Raw genomic sequence first — 19,665 nt, 5'->3', positions numbered from 1 at the left:
ACAAATGGTTGAAACTATAGTAAAGTAGGGCGTGATCAGGCACAGTTTGTTAGGGAAGGGTCAGTATGGCTTGTGTAAGGAGACATCATGCTTCACCAGTCTAGTCTACTAGAATTCTCCTGGGGGAGGAGCCAATAAATATATGGCAAAGTATGATCCAGTGGACAGAGTGTACTACTTGGACTGCCAGAAAGCCCTCAACAGCAACAACAAAGGCTCTCTAAGCACAGTGAGCTGTCTTGGGGTGAGAGAGAGAGAGAGAGAGTGTCCTCCCCTCTCCTGGATCCATAATTGGTTAAAAGATAGAAAACAAAAGGTAGAAATAAATGGTTGGTTTTCAGAATCATAGGTCTGGAAGAGACCTCAGGAGGTCGTCTAGTCCAGCTCCCTGCTTCAAGCAGGATCAACCCCAACTAAGTCATCCCAGCCAGAACTTTAAAACCTTAAGGGCTGGAGAATCCACCACCTCCACAGGTAACACATTCCAGTGCTTCACCACACTCCTGAGGAAGTAGTTTTTCCTAATATCCAACCTACACCTCTCCCTCTGTAACTTCAGACCATTGCTACTTGTGTTGCCATTTGTCACTGCTGAGAACAGTTTCTCACCATCCTTTTTAGAGCTCCCCCTCAGGAAGCTGAAGGCTGCTATCAAATCACCCCTCAGTCTTCTCTTCTGTAGACTAAACAAGCCCAAATCCCTCAGCCTGTCCTCATAGGTCATGTGCTCCAACCCTTAATCATTTTTGTTGCCCTCTGCTGAACCAGATCCAGCAAATCCACATCTTTTTTTGTACTGGGGGGCCCAAAACTGGGCACAATATTCCAGATGTGGCCTCACCAGTGCGAATAGAGGGGAACAACCACTACTCTAGATCTGCTCACGATGCTTGTTCTGATGCACCCTAATATGCCGTTAGTCTTCTTGGCTACAAGCGCAAACTGTTTAGTAATATCCTGAATGCAGAGAAGTAACTAATGGTCTTCCCAGGGGTCTGTTCTGGGACCAGTGCTGTTCATCACGTGCATAAATGATCTGAAAAAAAGCAGTAAAGAGTGAGGTAGCAAAATTTGCAGGTGATAACAAAATTACTCAAGATCAGGGGGTCTCAAACCCACATCCCATGGGCCACATTTGTTCCCTGTCCTACGAGTCCTTCTGCTGAAGCCTCATGTCAGGCTTGACATTTATGCCAGACTGAAGAGAATGCAGTTTTTCCTTGAACCTTGGCCCTCCCAGGGAAAGCTTTCTTGATCACTTTGCCAGTCTGAGCTCAGGAATCAGTGGTGAATGGTAAATCTGTGTGAACAGTGCAGTTTACCAGAAGGGCAGCCTCTCCCATGCAACTTGCTGATAAAGAAACTTCCTTCTCCATTAGTGCACCCACCTGGCCCCCCAAAAGCTTTCTGAGTAAAGTAAAAGATGACCCCCAGTGGTCTCCTGGCTTGCACAAATGCAGGAGCATGAGCGTCCTGTTGGCCTGGTCACCTGGGTGGAAGCTGGTCTGGTGGGTTGGAGTATGGGACAGCTGAAGAACTTCCCAGAGCTTGGACCTTCCCCTTGAGTACCGAAGGAGGCTCCTTACTGGAAAGCAGCCTGGTTTCAAAGCTGCAAACTCTACAGAGCCAACATGCTTCATGAACGAGGGCAGAGGTGAAAGGGAGGCAAAAACTGATCAGCTTGAGTAAATATGGGTGATTTTTGCAAAGTTACTTATTGATTGTGCACAAAGAGAAGTGCTGAGTAATGGCCCTGGTTCTCATGGGAGACTTTAATCATCCGGACATTTGTCAGGAGACCAATACAGCTGCACACAGACAATCCAGGAGGTTTCTGGAGAATGGTGGGGATAAATTCCTTGTACAAGTGCTAAAGGAACCGACCGGGGCTGTGCACAACTTGAGCTGCTGCTCACAAACAAGGAAGAACTAGTAGGATAAATAGAAGTGAGTGGAAACCTGAGCTACAGCAGCCATGAGATGGTAGATTGCACGATCCAGACAAAAGTAAGAAAGGTGAGCAGTAACATACAGACTCTTGATTCCAAAAGAGCAGACTTTGACTCCCTGAGAGAAGGGGAGAGCAGGATCCCTTGGGAAACGAAGATGAAGGGGAAAAGAGTTCAAGAGAACTGGCAGTATTTTGAAGAAGTCTCACTGAAGGCACAGGAATAAACCATCCCGCAGCATAGTAAGAAATGCAAACGTGGTAGGCAACCAGCTTGGCTTAAGAGGGAAATCCTTAGTCAGCTTAAACTCAAAAAGGATGCGTACAAGAAATGGAACGTGGAAAGTTGACTAAGGAGGAGTATAAGTATATGGCTGGAAAATGCTGGGCACTAATCAGGAAAGCAAGAGTGCAATTGTAACTGTAGCTGTCAAGGGATGTGAAGAATAACAAGAAGGGTTTCTACAACTATGTTAACAATAAGATGGTGATCAGGAAGGGTGTGGGGCCATTGCTGGATGAGAGAGGTAACCTAGTGACAGATGATGTAAGAAAAGCTGAAGTACTTAAAGCTTTTTTTGCCTCCATCTTCACAGACAAAGAGAGGTCCCACGCTACAGTGCTAGACAGTGCGGTATGGGAAGGTGGAGGGCAGCCATCTGTGGGGAAGGAACAAGTTAAGAGCTCTCTAGAAAAACTAGAGGTACACAGATCCATGGGTCTGGATTTAATGCACCGAAGTGTACTGAGCGAATTGGCAGATGTCATTGCTGAGCCTTTGGCCATTATCTTTGAAGACTCTTGGACAATGGGAGAGATCCCAGATGACTGGAAAAAGGCAAATGTTGTGCCCATCTTTAAAAAAGGAAAGGACAATCCAGGGAACTATAGACCAGTCACCCTTACCTCAGTCTCTGGGAAAGTAAAGGAGGGGATCCTCAAGGAATTCATTTTGGAGTGCTTGGAATAGGGGAAAGTGATCAAAAGTAGCCAACATGGTTTCATCAAGGGCAAGTCATGCCTGACCAATCTGATTAGCTTCTATGACAAGGTAACTGGCTCTGTGGACATGAGGAAGTCAGTGGATGTGATGTACCTTGACTTCAGCAAAGCTTTTGTTACAGTCTCCTACAACATTCTTGCCCATAAGTTAAGGAAATATAGATTGGATCCATGGAGTATAAGATGAATAGAAACCTGGCTTGATGGTCAGGCCCAACGGGTAGTGGTCAATGGCTGGGTGGTGGTTGGTTTCAAGCAGAGTGCCGCAAGGCTCGGTTCTGGGGTTGGTGGTGTTCAACATCTTTATTAATGACCTGGATGAGGGACTGGATTGCACCCTCAGCCGGTTTGCAGATGACACAAAGCTAGGCAGAGAGTTAGATAGGTTGGAGGGTAGAGCTAGGATCCAGAGTGACCTGGACAAATTGGAGGATTGGGCCTAAAGAAATTTGATGCGGTTCAATAAGCATTAGTGTAGAGTCCTGCACTTGGGACAGAAGAATCCCAAGCATTGTTATATGCTGGGGACCAACTTGCTAAGCACTAGTACAGCGGAAAGGGACCTAGGGGTTATGGTGGATGAAAGGCTGGATATGAGTGTGCCCTTATAGCCAAGAAGGCTAGTGGCATATTAGGGTGCATTAGGAGGAGCATTTCGAGCAGGTCTAGAGAAGTGGTTGTTCCTCTTTGTTTGGCACTGGTGAAGTTACATCTGGAATATTGTGTCCGGTTTTGGCCTCCCAGTATAGAAAGCATGTGGATGTGCTGGAGCAGGTTCAGCCGAGGGCAACAAAAATGATTAAGGGGCTGGAGCACATGACCTATGAGGACAGTCTGAGGGATATGGGCTTGTTTAGTTTACAGAACAGAAGACTTAGGGGGTGATTTAATAGCAGCCTTCAACTTCCTGAAGGGGAGCTCTAAAGAGGAGGGTGAGAAACTGTTCTCAGTGGTGTCAGATGGCAGAACAAGGAGCAATGGTCTGAAGTTGAAGAGGGAGAGGTGTAGGTTGGATATTAGGAAAAACTATTTCACCAGGAGGGTGGTGAAGCATTGGAATGCGTTGCCTAGAGAGGTGGTGGATTCTCCATCCCTCGAGGTTTTTAAGTCCCCGCTTGACAAAGTCCTGGCTGGGATGATTCAGTTGGGGTTGATCCTGCTTGAAGCAGGGGGCTGGACTAGATGACCTCGTGAGGTCCCTTCCAGCCCTGTGATTCTATGTCAACCATGAATACCAGGTCATACAGCCACTTTGGGTCACTCAGCTCAGCCACAGCTTTTTCCTTTATCTCCATGAAAAATTACACTTCTTTCCTCAGGTGATAAAACCGCATCAGCACACACCCTGGGCTCAGCCATCACACGTCACAGTAATCAGCTAAATGACCATACAATGCTCTTGAAACTGGCAGCTGTTTCACCCTTTGGTTTGGTAAAATTAATGCTGGGTACGACTGTCGACATGGCTATGTTCAGTTGCATGGACTGTGTGCACAGATTCTCTTGATGAATGGTGCATAGATCTAGACCAAAGCGATCCATTTGCAGGGGACTGGACTCTGACCTCTCAAGGTCCCTTCCAGTTGTGTGAGATATGATATGTAGGACTCCATGTTTCTTTCTTGACTGAGGTGACTAATCCCTTCTGAGATCCAGCCAGAGCTGGAGAACCATCAGTAGCAAGACCGTTCTGTTTGTCAAATGATAACTGTGTGATGTAACTTTCTCAAAAACCTTTTCATCGCTAATGATGTCATTCATTGATAGTAAGAAAACAAGTCTTCTCGAATAGCAAAACCTGGTGTGGGTCCATGCAGGAAAATAGACAGCTGAGCTGTACTTGTGTCTGTTGTCTCAGCAGTCGCCAGAGAGCAGAACTCAATCAGCTGCAGAATCTTTCAGAGACATTTCAATATCCTGAGCCGTATCCTGAACTCTGTCTGACGCTGTCCTGCGAGATTAGTTCATGCTCTCAAATCATCTAAGTTCATTGGATGCTAGTAAAGCTGTGGTTGTAACAAACAAGGCTGAAATCTTTTTGTGCTCAGTTCACTCACCACCTGACTTTCTTGTATAATACCGCCCTCCCCTTTTGCGTTTTTGTGAAAACTGTTGGCTGTGTGTGCAAATTCTTTTTAAATTCTTTAATTTTGTCCCCACACAGGTGTCCTCCATATTGTTCATATTTGCTGTGCTTTGTGTTGTAGTGTCTTTCTAGGTTTGATTTTTTTTTTTTGAGACAGAAATCGCATCTCCACAAATCAGGCCTTTCAGCTTCACAAAAAAGTCATCATTTGTCCGTTTTCATTAAAACCACATTACTCCGTGCCTGCTTTTCACCTTTTGCTTCCAGAAGCCATTTTTAATCTGAAAAGGGTTGGAATCTTTATCCCCAAGCAGCATTTGCTGTGAGCAAAGCAAGCCTCTGCTAAACATGCTATTGCAAAAAGCTTGTAGAAATTGCTGCGGATGCCCCAGCCAGGGCAAAGGCTGGGGACTTGCCCAGCTGGTGCTGCCCCAGCAGGGTTCCCTCTAATTTTTTTCCTATTCATGGGTGGAATAAATTTTGCTATGTGTGCCAGTCCGTGTGTGGATGTGTACCACCAGTAGAAATGCAGGCTGCCAGTGTGAGTGCTGTAGGTGCTCTGCTTTATCAGCTGGGTGTCACCTTCATCTCTCCCAGGTGGCTGACCAAGCTCTCAGCTTATAGGGAGCAGTAAAGCCAGGCAGTGCAGCGGTTCAGGGGCTTTCCTGGCTGCCACCCAGCCACTCATTCCTCCCTGCTCCAGCCACCCCACGCTTGCCATGTGCCTCCTCCCCTGCATGCAGCAGTCTCTGGCTGTGGCTGGGCACTGCAGGAAGCAGCTGGTGGTTTGCTAAGCTTTTGTCTGGTGCATGGCGTGGCTGTTTGCTGTGGCTGTCCAGGCAGGGCGAGAGCTTGGGGCTTACTCCACTGCCTGGCCTGGCTCCTCACTCTGGCTGTCTCCTCCTCACCTGCGTGCAGGACGAAAGGCTGGATGCAGGGTCCAGCTGGGCACTGCTGTCTCACCACAAGTCGGAGCAAATCGTGCCCTGAGCCGGATGTGGCCCATGTGCTTCCCTTCCCTGCTTCATTCCATCTGTCGTCTCACCACAGGCTGGTCACCTGTGAGGAATGGTCTCTGGTCGTTAGCTCCAAGTGCAGCCACAAGCATCCTTGCCCTGAACCCTAGCCTGCTACTTCCTGCTGTGCCGAAGCCCTGGCAAGGGAGTGGGGAACTTGCGGCCCACAGCTTGTCTGCATTCAGCATGTGAGGCTTGGGGCTCACTCCTCCCTGCCTTCGCAGTGGGGAGCCTTGGCTCGTGCTTCAGCCTCCTGCTCCCCCACCCTATTTGTGAGGCTGGAGCGCTAGTGCTGGGTCCCTGCTATGGGAGGTAGAGGGGAAGCTTTGAGCCTCGCAGGCCAGACCCAGGCAAGGATGGTCTGGATCAGGCCTGTGGGCTCTGCCTGGCTGGGGGAGGAAGCTCCTCTCCTGTCCTTTCCATCCCACTCCACCTCCTTGTCCCAGCTGAAGGAACCGCAGTGTGGGGAAGCACGTCCTAGAGGCTTTTCCCCTCTGCCGCTATTGGCCAGTCCCAGGCGATGGAAGCAGCAGCGGGAGGTGTCTGGGAGTGGTGAGGGGCATGGAACAATGTGGTCCCCCAGAACTGTGTCAGGCAAACATCCCCTTGCCCTCTCAGGCAGACTCTCTCCTGCCTAGAATCAGAGAATCCCAGGCTGGAAGGGACCTCAGGAGGTCGTCTAGTCCAGCCCCCTGCTTCACACAGGATCAACCCCCAGTAAGTCATCCCAGCCAGGACCTTTTACAGCCAGGCTTTTAAAACCTGGAGGGATGGAGATTCCACCACCTCTCTGGGTAACACATTCCAGTGCTTCACCATCCTCCTGGTGAAAGAGTTTTTCCTCATGTGTAACCTACACCTTTGTAACTTCAGACCATTGCTCCTTGTTGTGCCAAGAACAGCTTCTCTCCAGCCTCTTTAGCTCCCCCCCTCAGGAAGTTGAAGGCTGCCATCAAATTGGCCCTCACTCTTCTCTTCTGCAAATGAAATAACCCCAAATCCCTCAGCATCTCCTCATAGGTCATGTGATCCAGCCCCCGAATCATTTTCATTGCCCTCTGCTGGACCTGCTCCAATGCATCCACATCCTTTCTGTACTGGGGGGCTCAGAACTGGATGCAGTATTCCAGATGTGCCCTCACCAGTGCCAAATAGAGGGGAATAATCACTTCTCTAGGTCTGCTGGAAATGCTTTGCCTAATGCACCCCAATATGCCATTAGTCTTCTTGGGTAGAAGGGCACACTGTTGACTCATACTCAGCCTCTCATCCACTGTAATCCCTAGATCCTTTTCTGCTGCCCTGCTATTTAGCCAGTCAGTACCCAGCCTGTAACAATGCTTGGGATTCTTCCATCCCAAGTGCAGGACCCTGCACTTGTCCTTGTTGAACCTCATCAGATTTGTTTTGGCCCAATCCTCCAATTTATCTAGGTCACTCTGGACCCTATCCCTACCCACCAACCTATCTACTTCTCCCCCAGCTGAGAGTCATCTGCAAATTTGCTGGCGGTGCAATCCATCCCCTCATCCAGGTTATTAATAAAGAGGGTGAACAATACCAGCTCTAGAGCCAATCCTTGAGGCACGCCACTTGAAACCGACCGCCAACAAGATATAAAGCCATTGATCACTATCTGTTGGGCCCGACCATCTAGCCAGCTTTCTATCCATCTTACAGTCCAATCCATACTTAACATATGGGCAAGAATGTTGTGGGCGACTGTGTATCAAAAGCTTTGCGAAGGTCAAGGTATAGCACATCCACTGACTTCCCCATGTCCGCAGATCCAGTTACCTCATCACAGAAGCTCATCAGATAATGGCCAAAGTCTCTGCAATGACATCTGCCAATTCCCTCAGTACCCTTGGATCCATTAAATCTGGATCCATGGATTTGTGTGCATCTGGCTTTTCTAAATAAATAGCTCTTAACCTGTTTTTTCCCCACTGAGAGCTGCCCACCTCCTTCCCGTACTGCACTGCCTAGTGCCATAGTCTGGGAGCTGACCTCGTCCGTGAAGACTGAGGCAAAAAAAGCATTGAGCGCTTCAGCCTTTCCCATGTCATTTGTTGCCAGGTTACCTCCCTCGTCCAGTAACAGTCCCACATCCTCCCTGATCACTCTCTTACTGCTAACATGTCTGTAGAAACCTCTCTTGTAATACTTCACATTCCTTGCCAGCTGCAGTTCCAATTGTGCTTTTGCTTTCCTGGTTACCCCCTCGCATTCTCCAGCCGTATATTTATACTCCTCCTTACTCATCTCTCCAAGTTTCCACTTCTTACACACATCCTTTTCGAGTTTAAACTCACCAAGGATTTCCCTGTTAAGCCAAGCTCATTGCCTACCGCATTTGCTTCTCTTACTGCACATTGGGATGGTTTGTTCCTGTGCCTTCGATAAGACCTCTTTAAAATACGGCCAGTTCCCCTGAACTCCTTTCCCTTCATATTCGCTTCCCAGGGGATGCTGCCCATCAGTTGTCTCAGGGAGTCGAATTCTGCCCTTCCTCAGATCCCATCCCGCTTCTACTGCTGTACCCCTCCAGACCCAAACCCCCACCCTCCCACACAGTGCCCCCACCCTTAGCCTGCTCCCTGGAAGTCCCCTCCCTGATACTGGACCCTGAATCCCTCCCTTGTGTTGAGTCCCACCCCAGGCTCTTCCAAGAGCTAATCTGTGCGTGGGGCTGGAGTGTGAGAGGAATGAGATGTCCCAGGCAGGGGCCAATCAGTGAGGGTTGTCGAGCGTGGATTTTTTGTTGTTTGGTTGTTTGTTTTTGCTTTGCTTTTACTTTTGTGAGGCCCTCGGCTAATTCTTCTGTGGGTCCGGGGCCCCCGACCCACAAAAGGTTCCCTCCCTCCCCGTGCCCCCAATCTCACCCTCGTGTGTTACAGGGCTGTTGACGCTGGGAAGGTCAGGCTGGTGTCTGAGGAGTGTGTGGTGGAGCGCAGCTACAGCTGGTGACGGAAACCCGGTTGAGACTTTGTCGTCTCAGCGTGGCTTCTGGGCAGGCGCTGACTCTGGGTCCTCAGCAGTCCTTCCCTTGGCCTGGAGATACGGGAGAGGCAGTGGTCGGAGCATAGCCCTGGGACCTGCAAGAGCAGGGAGGATTCTGTGCTGCCGGCTTCTCTGCCCGGGAGAGATGTTCGGACCATTTCTCATTGTTACCTCTGCTCGCCCAGTGCAGCTGCGCTGGAGTTGGTGGTGCTAGGAGCCCTGGCATAGACGAGCACCCTGCAGAAGAGCGAGTTTAAAACTCTTCACCCTGACTGACGGTTGCCCCGGACTAGTACGTTCGGAGATGTGCCGCTAGTAACCCCAGTGCAGAGAAGAGGCCTGTGGGGCAGTGCCCTTTAAGTTCCCTGTGCTCTGCTGGCCAGGGCTGTGTACTTGTGGGCTCCTTAGCAGAGGAAGCTGCAGGGTGGGAGAGGACAGCCCCTTTGTCTGCTCTCTCTGATCAGGCAGAGCTTAGCTGCCAGGCGATGGAGGCTTTGAGTGCTGGTTTGTTGCAGTCCCTGGAGCTTTGGGACCCAGTTGCTGTGGCAGTGTGGAACCGTGTCCCGCTGCAGCAGGCTTGGAGCGGGAGCCAGGCCCTGGGGCGGCTCAGGGAGAGCGCACAAAGGGAGCTGCCTGCTATTGTTCCTGCACATTCCTGCACACGCTGTCTGGGTAGGGGAGGCTGTGTGGCAGGTGCCTCTGGGGGCGCGCTGCAGCCCAGGACTGCATTTCCCAGCAGGCTCCTCTCCCTTGGCTTGCAGCTTAGTTGGAGGAGGAGGGGGGACGTGCCTGTGGGGTCCGTGTGTCAGCAGAATCCCAGCTCTGCCGGTAGGGGTGGGAAGGAGGTGAATCCTTCTGGCCGGTTTGCTGGTGCCTCCATTTTCCATGCAGCCTGTCAAGGAGACGCTCAGATGGCAGGGTGTGCTTGGCTTCCTCGGGAGGTAGGTGGAGTCTCTCCCTCCTCCTTCCCTCCCCGGCCTCCATTGTCAGCGGCAGCAGCGCCAGCCGGCACACCTGCTGTGGTCGGTTGCAGCAGGGATGCCCCTGCCCGTCTCTGAGGGCCAGGAGGGCTGCACTGCTTGGGTGTGACTGTGTGAGTCGCTGCAGGCAGCAGCAAAGGACCAGAGAAGGGTGATGCAGTTCGTGTGCGCCCAGCCGAGCCACCACCTCTGGAGATGAACATGAGTCTGCCGGGCCGCAGTTCCTGCTCCATGCTCAACTGCTTTGTAAGTGTCTTCTCCTCCTCTTCCTCTGTTGCCTGCATGCAGGGTGGCAGGCCGGGCTTCTCTCCAGCTTCGGTCCCAAGGCAGGCAAGGGGCAGCAGTCGCAGCCAGGGCCTGTCCTGCCAGTCCTTGCGCCCCTCCCTGCTCTTGCCTGGCTTGGGCTTGACATGCTGCTCACGCTCTGCCCCAGCTGCTTTTTCTTGGGGGAAGAAATCTGCTCTGCCCCAACTTCATCTCAACCGTTCCTCATGCTCCTGAGAGAAGCCTTGGACCCTGCTGTTCCTGCAGCAGTGGCCTGCGTTTTCCTGAGGCCACAGTGACAGCTAGCTAGTAGCTGAGAGTCGGTCAGGGAGGCCAGAGTGAGTATGCTGTGCTGCACACGCTCCCATCCGGCCCCACACTGCAGCTGGAAAATTACAGTGTGACAGTAGCAGGTGCCTGGGGGCATCCCTGAGCACCAGCCTTGCCTGCAAGGGGATCACCGTGCTCCCATTCTAGTCACATGCCCTGGAAAGGGGGCATGGTGCCCCCCACCCCACACAGTTACAGGATGCTGGCTTGGAGGCAAATGAGGAGATGCAGGTGGTTGCAGACCTGTTCAGTTTTGCAGGGGGCTGCTGTCCTGTCCCCCTGGTGTTACTTAGGGGGCTACATGTCTAGCCTGGTGGTCCAGGTACCTGTTTCTGTGAGCAGGTATACAGCAGCCAGCTGGGCTCTGTTCCCAGTCTGTCCTCTGGTGTGGCACCACTGCTGCCTTCCCTTTGCTGTCCTGCTTCATCACCACTTGGCTAAGAGCACATGAAGCTGGGTGCTGGCTGACTGCTGCCTTGCAGGGCTCTGGCTCCAAGCCATTGCTGTGACCCTGGAGACTCGGCAGGGACCCTCCCCCTCTCCATTACCCTTGACCTGTTATCTGCATGCAGGCACCTACAGCCTGACTGGTCTGTAGGGAATGACGACGCTTGGGCTTCCAGCTGGCAGCGATGCCCTGGTTTTATAGTGACTGAAAGGGATGTTTCATAGACTTCAGGGCCACAGGGAGCAATTGGATCTTTTACTCTCATCTTCTCCAGGCCAGGAGGTTTCTGCCAATGGCCTGTAGGGAGCCCAGAGACTTAGAATAGACCAAAGCCTATCAGTCCCCAGGACATTAAACTGTGCACCCAAGTGGAGAACAGGAGAGACAGTTACCTCTGATGGCTACGCCTGCAGTGGCAAGGAGCTGATTAGGTGAGAAGTGCCCAGCTGATCCCAGAAGGTGAGCCAGGCCCTGTGGTGCAGCAGAAGGTGAAAACTCCCCAGGCTGTCTGCTAACCTGATGTTGGAGGTGAGGGGGATTCCTTTCCAACCCCACCTCTGGCAGTCTGCTGGACTCTGGCCTGTGACCAAGATGCACTAGCTGGGTAGCTGGAAAGAATTCTCTGTATCGATTCAGCACTGGTCTCATCTCCTCCAGCTGTGGAGAATCCCTAGTGGTTCAGAGGAAGGCAAAAATAAATCCCAGATATGCGTAGCCTTCCTGATCCCTGCAGACTACTGGCTGGCTGAAACCTTGAAGCATGACCCTGGATTAGTCATTATCTTAATGGGGAGCTGTAGTGTTGTGAGTGTGTTGAGAGCAGCGTGGGCAATCCTAGTCACCCCAAGGCCCAGGAAGGAAGGGTTTGCGCTGGGGACCTACAGAGCCACAAGTGGCAAGTCCAGAAGGGGCCACCACAACTGCTGAGCCCAACCCCGTGCACACAGGTTGCAAAAATTCTTGAAGTGGGATTAAAGCGTTCCCGTAAGTGGTGGGCAGAAGGTGGCTCTCAGAACTGGCTTCGTACAGTACCGAACTGGCTCCTTCGGAGAGCTGCTGGAGCAGTGGGCTGCACCTTACTTCACATCCCTTTTGTGCTACCCGGATGCTAGTGGAGCTCCTTGCTGCCTTTGTGGCTGGGAGATCTGGGACTGGGGAATGCCTAGCGGGAGGTCTGATGACCTTACGCCATGGCTTGGCTAGCCATCAACGAGAGCACAGATTGCTAGAGGTACTGCTCTTTCTGTGCCAGGTTAGGTGTGTCCGTAGGCCTGGCCTTGGTGGAACCCCAGGGCCTGTGTGTGTGAACTGATAGCACACTTCTCTGGCACCCAACACTGGGATAGGTCTTGGGAGTGTGCGCTTTGCAAGGGTGTTAGGGTGACCAGAGAGCATGGAGAATCAGGATGGGATGGGAGGTAATAGGTGCCTCTTCTATCCCTAGAAAACCGGAACTCTGGTTACCCTAGCACATTTGTGTGCTGCCTGAGGGAGCGGTGTGAGTTGTTAGCCATATGTTTTGTGCACTGTTAGGTGTGGGGGGGCACAGCAGTGTGGGTGAGGGGATGAGGGAAGCGTTAGATTGTGTGAGCTGGTGGGCCTGTGCTCTGTGCTCAGCAAGGTACCCCGGAGGGCATTCTGTGCCAGAAAGTTCGGCACACGAGGTTTTAAAATCCTGCAGATTTTGTCAAAATAACGCTACACAATCACACCTGTTTTATTTCAGAATACCTGCCAGCAAGTATGTCTGTCACACACACACATATATGTCCCCTCCCTCTCCCCCCCAGGGGCGCAGAGTTAAATAAACCCTGTGGCATCCCAGTTCCTGTTTCTCTGCCGTCTTCCCCCTGCCCCCCAACAGCCCAGCTGGAGGACCAGGCACCCACAGCCTCATCTCCCCAGAGCCCAGTGTTGGTTTGGCAAACCACTGCGTCCTCCCTCCTTGCTCCCAAGGCCCAGCTGTCAGGCCTCTCCAGCCCAGGAGCCCCGGCTTCCAGTGGTAGAGACAGCCCAGTGCTTGGTCCTAGGCACGTGTGGATTTTCCCCGAGAACTGCCATCTCTTTCCCTCAGGGCAGCTGCTGGGCTCCTCCAGCTCTCTCCCGCTCCCCAGACACTGCCTTCTACAGGGATGGGCAATAATTTTCACCAGGGGGGTGGGGGTGGGGCACTCCATGGATTTTGACGAGTTGTCACAGACCTGCTCCAGAGTGTGTGTAGGAGTGAGTGTGAGAGAGTGACAGAGACTTTGTGAATGTGTGTGTGAGGCCCAGACACTGGGACAACATGTGGTACAGTGTGTGCAGGTGTGACTGTGACTCGGGGGGGTGTGGCACAGTCGGTGAGGCACAGAGAAGAGTAGGCGTGTGGCGGACTGTGTAGGGGTGTGTGACAGTATGTTTGTGCTGGCTGTTGCTGGGTAAGTTTCTAAGATGCCTTGCGCTGTCTCCTTCAGACAGGGTGAGCTGTCTGGCTCTGTCGTCTGTTCCCAGCCACTCTCCAAGGACAGGGTCTGTGTGGGGAAGAAGACTGAGTGAGTGTCAGAGAGGAAGAGCTGCTGCTGGAGAAATCTTAGAAACTGCACTGTCTCTTCAGCCAGGCATTCATCTCTGTCCCTCACCATCCACACGTCAGAGTGGAGCAGCTCCTCTGCGTGTGCACCTCTCCCTGAGCCCTGCTCTGCAGAGATGGGGTGCAGGGGCAGGGGAACACTCTGACTTCAGCACTCCCCCCCTCCTCAGAGCCAGCAGGAGAGTCCTGGGAGCAGGTTGGCTGCAAGGCAGAGCAATGTGGTGGGAGGGGAAGCTGGACGCACGTAGCACCGGCTGTAAATGTGCACGCTGTGCCAGTCAGCTGGGTTGGCCGGATCCAGCCAAGGGGCTGCATATTGCCCATCCCTGGTCTTCTGTGTGAGAACTGGGCTCTGCTGGGTTGCGTGGTTCCTAGGGGCCATCAGCAGCACTGCAGCCCACTTCTGGGGGAGGGAGGAAATTCTGCACAACAAGTATTAATTTCTGCACAATTCTGCGTTGTGCGGTGACTCAGAACTCCCCCAGGAGTAACGAGAAGGATGAGCCCATGTGTACTTTGCCTCTGAGTTTTGTTTTCAACACTAAAACATGCTGAAATCTTCATTTTAAAAGTCTACCCTGAAATTACTGTGCAGATGTGATGCGTGTGTTTAAACCCTTATAAGGTGCCCAAATCACTTGGCTCCCATGGTCTGCCATGGAGATTAGCTTTGTGCTGGATTTCAGGTTTCTTCCCCAAAAGGCGCAAGCACAAAGGTATTTTATTTTAAAGGCACAAACTTTTATTTTTCAGTCATTGTGATTGTGTGTGTGTGTGTCTTTTCTCCAAACCTAGTTCTCACTCATGACCAATGGATAAAACTGGTTTCAGAGATCATAGAAGAAAATTAATCTCAAACATGTTTCAATGAAAGTTAGACTTTTAAACTGCTTTTCTCCCAGACTCTTACCTATCCAGTTAATATCCATTTTTAAATAATGCTTTTCTAAGCAAGTCCTGAAATGAGAGGTGGACAAATGCACGATTTAGAAGTGGGTGAAATTCAGGGTTAGATTTCCCTGTATTTGTGATTTTGAGTTCCCATTTTAAGGAATCCTAATAGGGCCTCTGTGAGTCAGGTCTCTTTACAGAATCTTAGGTGGACTTAAAGTTGCTGTAACGATGCCCATGAAACTTAAGCATTCAGGCGCTTTCATGGTGCTTTCAGAGAGTCAATCTTGTATCTAATTCCATACGTTTCCACTCGACCTATGAAAGTAATCCAGTGCCGTATTCTCCTTGAGCGGTAATGCCGATAACAAAGTGGGAGTTAGTCCATGATGTCTGTGAGATACTTTGGGGGTAAAAAAGTTACTTTTCATATTGGTGGGGGGAGAGATCACTGTTTTTCCAAATCTGTAAGATGGATTTGGGAAAGTCCTTGTCCAAGTAAGCTGAAAGTGCTCCCAGGCGCCTCTTGCTTGAGTGTGTGCTCTGTTTGCAATGCAGGGTGAGGAAGGCCCTCCCAGTTTGGAGTATATCCAGGCCAAGGACTTGTTCCCCCCGAAAGAGCTGGTTAAGGAAGAAGAATCTTTACAGGTAAGAGTACGAGAACCTGAGAAACCTTCCACTGAAGAACATTGTATAAATCCCAGGCCATAGGCTCATAAGGTCACCTTCCCTGAGCTTGCAGGCTACTGTCCCCCAGCTGCTGTGTGCTCCTCCTGACCCTCCTCTTCCTGCACACCACAGCCCCTGCTGCTGTGGCCACAAGGTGGTGGGACTGTAATGAGGAATGAGAATGCGCTGCGTTGTTCTGGCCATGCTCCTTTGCTTGGCTGTCAGCGAGTGCGCCTGAGTGTTGGAACAGCCTCTGTGCTGACTCTGCTGCGGGAAGACCCTCCCAGGCCACTTTGGCTGGTTGCGGGTTGAATCTGTCAACAGCAGCAACAAGTCTGGTTCAGTGTGTGGTATCTGAGGCACTGTCGGGCTGTGGAGGTGCAGGTCAGAGCTGCTGGAAGGAGAGACGTCCCTGGAGAGGTTTAGATGTAGGCACCTTCATGGCAGAATCCATGTGAGCAAGGAGAGTGTCAGAGACGGATGCTGTGAGACACTGCTCAGGTCTCCTTCTGCCTTCCACATGCTCCACTCCCTTCAGGTCCCCACACGCCAGCTGTCCTCCCATAGCAGGAGCCAGGCTCTGACCACACACATGCACTTGCTGCTCTGCTGTGCCCGCTGCGTGGCCAGCAGCGTCATGCTGAACTGCAGTCGGCGCTCTGCACTGAGGGATGACTAAGGGGTTGGAAATGGAGGCTCCTGGGAGGTGAGAGGAACGACGGGGGTCAGGTCACGAGGATGTTCGCAGGAATGGGGGTTGGGACAGTCGGTCTGTCATTTCGCTGTTCTGGGAGAGGCGTGTGGTAACCCAAACCCTGACGAGACGGCATAGAGTCAGACGCAGTGCCATGGTCGCTCTGCCGGCAGACCTACGCGTCAGAGGAGTGATTCACATTCACAAATTATTTATTCCTGGTCTCTTCAGTTAAAAGAGGGTTCACAGCGACACCATCAGCACAAGAACAAGACGGTGTCAATGGGTTAGGAATTGTGACAGGAGCTCCACCTGTCAGTTTGCCCCAGGGTTACCCCCTCTGATAGTCATAACCTCACAAGCCTGTTTTTAAAGCTTTGCTTGCACAATTGCTGTGTGAAAGAGCCACCCAGTCATGAGAAGCAGCAACTTGGACTAGGCAGAAGGTGCTGCCAGAAGCAGAACGTAAACTGTCGGGTAGAATCTTCGTTATGTCCTTGAGCTCTTAAGCACACGGCTGCCAGGCAGAGGTGGCGTTTGGGTTGACAGTGCCCTTTATGGGCCTAAACCCGTATAAATAACATACGTGGGCAAAATCCTTAATAACTTAAAAACAATTGGAAGAGCCAGAAGACTCTGGGCAGCACTCGCGTAGGTCCCAGAACAGCCTGAAACCAAACAGTACAGAGTATCTGTGTGAAACCCCAGGAGTGGTGCTAGTTAAAGTGCAGAGTTACAGCCTGTGACTGGAACATTAGGACTGTGTGGCATTTCTGTGCATTCTGCTCATCTAAATCTCGCGCTGTGACATCTGTCCCATGACGGCTGCCACGGCCGTAACAGCCCTTTGGGCTTTGCCTCTCTGGGAGAAGAGAGAGCACAGCCAGGGTCAGTTTTAGGGTATGTGGGATCTTTGCACAAGATGAGCGTTACACATGGCCTCCTGTGTTTAAAATCGCGGGTCACTTCCTGACCGAGGTGGGGAGAGAGACGCTTGGCTTGCGGCCTGTCCTCCAGTCGTACGTTTTCGTTTCTGCTGTTGGCCACAGAAGTGATTGTGTGGTTTGTGCACAGTCCTGTCTGCTGGGATTGTGGTGGCCAGATTTCTACCCTGGCTCCTCTGGTTGCTCAAATTGTGGCCAATGGGTCTCATGCAGCAGTTCCATCTGCATGACACTGCAGGGCCGCAGGCATGGCTTGGGGCTGTCTGGGGGGCGTAGCCCAGATCTGCATTGGCCTATGCAGGCATCTTGCTCCCCATTCTGGGACACATGGAAATGCCTCCAAACAGGTGACCCTTCTTTGAGGTCCCTCCCCTTCTCCTGCTGCTTGTGCTAGTGTTGTGGTTGCTCTAAGCCAGCCAGTCTTTTTTAAACCCCTCTCTCTGCCACCCACCCACCTACCTTGCTGCCAAGCACGCACAGCCGTTGTGCTCAGGGCAGGTGTACCAGTGCTTGTGGTACAAATAGCTCCCCCTCCAAATGTTCCTGGAAAGGTGAGTTGAGGGCTCACTCGTTGCCGAGTCAGATTGCAGGGCAGTGGAGCAAACGTGCCTGTGAACACACTCCCAAGCCTCTCCCAGTTCTGTAGTGATGCTGTTCACTGACCGTGCGGTGCCCCATGTTTCACACCAAAGAGCTCTTGGGGGTGCGCTGTGCCCTGCTGCCAGCACTTGGGTCCCACTGGGATTGTTGTGTCCTGTTGATGTCATATGGAAATCGCACCGACAAGGTGCTGGCAGAGCTGGCTCTGGTTCCCTGGGTGTGGTTGTCTGACACCCACGCTGATGGCATCTTCCCCTTGCAGGTCCCGTTCGCTGTGCTGCAGGGTGAGAGTGTGGAATATCTGGGCCATGCCAATGATGCCGTGATTGCCATCTCCAACTACCGGCTTCATATCAAATTTAAAGACTCCATGATCAACGTAAGTGTGGCTGTCTGTCACTGCTTTGTTCCTTACAACTGGGGCTTCGGGCATTCTTAGTCTGCTGCACTAGCCTCTGACTGTAGAATCACCTTCCCTGGCTTCTCCTCACCCTCCACGAAATTAGGTCTTGCAGTCACTCCAGGAGGTGGCCATGTGGCCTGTGACACAGATGCATGTCTAAAGAGGCAGGTAACCGGACATACTCCAGTGCTATTAGCAAGTCCCAGAAGTGCTGCCCCTCCCCTTTGCTGAGGTGAGGCTGGCGTGTGAGTGACGGTCAGACCTCTCTCTTTCAGGCTCTAATCCCCCGACAGGTGAGTCTGACAGGAGAGAAGAGTTCTTGCAGACCAGGCTAGATGTGCTGCTGCTTAGGCTGAGGCAGGGGTGTGGTACCAGGGCCTGTGGCCAGGCTGCTGGAGCTGGAGGCCTGACTCTCAAGTTTCTTCAGTCGCCTGTTTTCCTGCTGCCCTTGTCTCTTCTGCAGCTGTGATCCCCTGTTGCGTGCTAGGCTGTGTCCAGTGGGCTTGTGGTTCCAGGCGCCCTGTTGTTCTGCCATCCCTAGTGTGTTCCTCCCTGACAATGAGAGAGGAGGACGGGGTCGAGTGGAGACACTTAACTATTGATTATGAAGCTATGTAAACTTGGGGCCTGTGCTGCTTAGGCTTAGCCCTGGCTGGGATGCATAGGGCAAGTGTCTGGCTGGGGTCCCTGCTGCCATGGGACTCTATCTCTGTCTCTTTCAGGTGCCTTTGAGGATGATGGAAAGTGTAGAGAGTCGGGACATGTTCCAGCTTCACATCGTCTGCAAGGACTCCAAAGTGGTCAGGTAGTCGCCTTGTTCCCTCGTACTGCCGCGGTGCAAGGCCCCTCCAGCCTTGGCAATCCCTGCCCGAGTCTGGGCTGCTGGGTCAAGCCCAGCTGTACTGGAGTGTGCTCTGGAACTCTGTGTGAGTGTGTCTAGCCCAGCCTCCCTGGGGGGCCTCTGAGCCCCTTGGTCTGGATCTCCTTCCCCTCCTCTTGACCTGCCAGGCTGAGTCTGTGTCTCCTGCAGGTGCCATTTCTCCACCTTTAAGCAGTGCCAGGAGTGGCTGAAGAGGCTGAGCCGAGCCATTGCCCGTCCTGCAAAGCCCGAAGACCTGTTTGCATTCGCCTACCATGCGTGGTGCTTGGGAGTCTGTGCTGACGAGGAGGATCAACACGCACATCTGTGTCACCCAGGTGAGCTCCCACCCACCCCCTTCTCAGCACAGGCATGTCCGAGAGGAGGGGGAACCACACACCCGTGTCGGGCTGTGCTTTGTCTTCTGCAGCAGACACCTCCCGGATCTCCCTGGAAGGGCCTTTTGAATCCTTTGGTGCACAGAATAGCAATAGCTCAAGTGTGTTTGTCAATCTTCCCCTGGTTACAAGGTGACATTTTCTTCTGGGAGATTGTTGTGTCCAGGGCCATGTCCAAACCTACACCTGGAGAGCCTGGTGCTGCCGCAGCCGTCCCCTGGAAGCTGGCTCAGAATGGGCTCGTTGCTTGCCCAGGAATATCTCTTAGCTGGCATCAGAGCAGGACAACTGTACTTGTATTCCCCCACACCGGTCCACCAAGGGCACACCCCGTAGGCTTCCCGTGCCTCACCATCATCTTTCTTGGGCTGAGACCCTGTTGCATTCCTTACTGACCAGGGAATTTTTAAGGTTGCATAGTTCCCCTCCCTCCCCCGTGAACCAGACTGTGTAACAGGCCAGCCTCTGTGCTTTGCTCTGGGTGAGAGCTGAGGCGTGTGGTTTGCCCACAGCTCCTTCTAAGCAAGCATGTGTATTCTTAAGGTAAAAGCATTGCAG

At 52.2% G+C, this 19,665-nt stretch overlaps 1 protein-coding gene across 2 annotated transcripts in view; it reads left to right on the top strand.

The window, feature by feature from the left end:
- The window catches only part of MTMR4 (myotubularin related protein 4), a 93,541-nt gene that overhangs the window by 40,690 nt on the left and 33,186 nt on the right, over window positions 1–19,665 (top strand). Inside the window, exons 1-6 of one of the 2 annotated variants that reach the window (XM_075013723.1) lie at window positions 9,929–9,996; window positions 10,163–10,281; window positions 15,099–15,188; window positions 17,710–17,826; window positions 18,573–18,655; window positions 18,881–19,047. In XM_075013723.1, the coding sequence (XP_074869824.1) occupies window positions 10,231–10,281; window positions 15,099–15,188; window positions 17,710–17,826; window positions 18,573–18,655; window positions 18,881–19,047 (508 nt within the window). In that variant the 5' untranslated portion in view covers window positions 9,929–9,996; window positions 10,163–10,230. Of the gene's footprint in view, window positions 1–9,928; window positions 9,997–10,162; window positions 10,282–15,098; window positions 15,189–17,709; window positions 17,827–18,572; window positions 18,656–18,880; window positions 19,048–19,665 lie in introns of those variants that run through there. The other variant, XM_075013724.1, reaches the window with a different exon arrangement.

Source organism: Carettochelys insculpta, chromosome 19 (genome assembly GCF_033958435.1).
Source record: "Carettochelys insculpta isolate YL-2023 chromosome 19, ASM3395843v1, whole genome shotgun sequence".
NCBI lineage: Eukaryota > Metazoa > Chordata > Testudines > Carettochelyidae > Carettochelys > Carettochelys insculpta.
Note: the sequence above shows the minus strand (reverse complement) of the source record. Positions and strands in the feature narration are given on the sequence as shown.